At 63.8% G+C, this 1,929-nt stretch overlaps 1 protein-coding gene across 1 annotated transcript in view; it reads left to right on the top strand.

Moving 5' to 3' along the window:
* Positions 1–517: 517 nt before the first annotated feature.
* MOV10 (Mov10 RISC complex RNA helicase) overlaps positions 518–1,929 on the top strand; it is a gene marked incomplete at its 5' end in the record, with an annotated part of 4,869 nt that continues 3,457 nt past the window's right edge. Inside the window, 5 exon segments of the mRNA XM_010023671.1 lie at positions 518–614; positions 715–848; positions 936–1,174; positions 1,243–1,483; positions 1,707–1,914. Of these exon segments, the coding sequence (XP_010021973.1) occupies positions 518–614; positions 715–848; positions 936–1,174; positions 1,243–1,483; positions 1,707–1,914 (919 nt within the window).

Raw genomic sequence — 1,929 nt, 5'->3', positions numbered from 1 at the left:
GGCAGAGCTGCCTCTCCGCACACCAGCCCCACACGCCCCGAGCTCCTCCATCGCACCACAGCCCTGCTGGGTGTTTTCCAGCTGCGTGCTCCCTCCCAGCAGCCGCCTGGGCACAACCTCGGGCCCCCAGTGCCTGCCTCCCCCCGCTGACACTGGTCACGCTGGCCTTTGTGCAGTGTCACAACTGTTAATCATTGGCAAAGTCGGGGCTCAGCCCGGGTGTGGGAGGAGGGAGCTGGGAAGCACAATGGCCATGCCTTGAAGGAGCTCCCATCTGCACCGCGGTTTGTAGGGAGTGACACCTCCAGACAGCATCTGTTGAATGGGGACAGCATCTGGGAGTGGAGACATGTCCCTGCTCGGTCCTTCTCCCTCCTCTGGCACAGAGGGCAGCCACCGAGTGCTCCTCAGCCCTGCTCCACCTTGCGTTCCCATTTTGCCTCCTCTTGGCTGCCTGTGCTGAGCACAGCACAGTCGTGCTCTGTCCCACACAGAAACCTCTCCCTTGTCTGCGCAGGACCGATACAAGAATGCCCAACTTCTCCTGTGTCCTGTACGCGCTGAAGGTGACCCACCAGGTGCAGGTTCGCGGGGAGATGGTGCACTTCCAGAAGGTGAGGGATGCCCGGGGCTGGGGCAGTGCAGCAGCTCCACTGGGACTGGCTCTGCGGGAGCTGCACCTCGGGCCATGCTGATACTGGCTGCTCCCTGCAGAAGCAGCAGCGGGTGGTGGTGGCAGACCAGTACTGGAGACCCAGAATGAACGCAGGGCCATTGGTGTCCACATCTGCCTCGGGGAACCAGCCCAGCTCTGGTCCTCAAGTGCCCCTGAGCCGTGCCAAGAAGTGGTATGACCAGCAGCACCCTGCCCACACCTGCAGTGGCCCCGGGGATCCCCCACCTCACTCGGAAAACCTCTTCCTGCCTTTCCATAGGGCCAAGTTCATCCGCGGGAAGCACGGGGTAGAGATCGTCTCGGAACATGACCAGGGCAATGGGCACATCCGCTTCCCGGTGGTGCCTGGTGAGCCCCGGATGGTCACCGTGGTGGTGCAGAACCAGGGGGCAGAGGCTGTGACGCTGTGGCGGTGCCGGCCACGCCAGCCCTCGCGGGAGCTCTCCTTCACTGATGAGCAAGGGGTGACTCGGGGGAAGTCACTGCTGCTGCACCCAGGTAGGGTCCATGCCCTGTGCCCTGCCCTGTCCCACACAGGACCCAGCGCTCACCTCTTGGCCACGCAGGTGGCAGGTACCCCATCCAGGTGCGGTGCCTGGCCTCCTGCAATGGGTACTTCCACGTCGTGGTGGACTTTGAGTTCACCAAGGACCCGGATGAGTCCTTCAGCATCGGGCGCTGCATTGCTGCTGTCGCTGAGAGCCAGATGGCCAAGGACCTGGGGCCCTCGGCACCGTTCCAGCCTTACCAGGCCAGCCTCCAGCGCCCTGTCACTGTTGTCACCGAGGATGGCATCCCCCCTGATGGGTATGTGGTGGGGTCACCTGCTGCCATCCCTGTTCTCCAGCTGGGACAAGGCTTAGCTCCTTGGGACCAGGCTGTCCAGCACCCTGGGACAGTGATTCATCCCTATGCGTCGGCTGGTGGTGGCGGCGCTGGGGACACCCTGCTTGCTGGGGACATGGGTGGTTGCATCCTGGGGGGACCCCAGCTCTGCACTCCCTGTGGCACTGCTGTCCCCTCCGCCCAGCTTCCTGAAAAACAAACTGGAGGTGGAAATCCCGCTGCGCACCTACCAGTACCCGAGGAGCCTCAAGGACACAATCCTGCTCGGACCCAGCACCAGCGCTGGCTCCAGTTGGGCTGCCATGCAGTGAGTGCTGAGGGATGGGGACAACGCTGCCCGTCCCTGTCCCTGCCGCTCCTTGGCCGAGGTGTCCCCAGGGCACGGTGACATCCTTACTGCCTGCCGG

Source organism: Nestor notabilis, unplaced genomic scaffold (genome assembly GCF_000696875.1).
Source record: "Nestor notabilis isolate BGI_N333 unplaced genomic scaffold, ASM69687v1 scaffold16401, whole genome shotgun sequence".
NCBI classification, from domain to species: domain Eukaryota; kingdom Metazoa; phylum Chordata; class Aves; order Psittaciformes; family Psittacidae; genus Nestor; species Nestor notabilis.
Note: the sequence above shows the minus strand (reverse complement) of the source record. Positions and strands in the feature narration are given on the sequence as shown.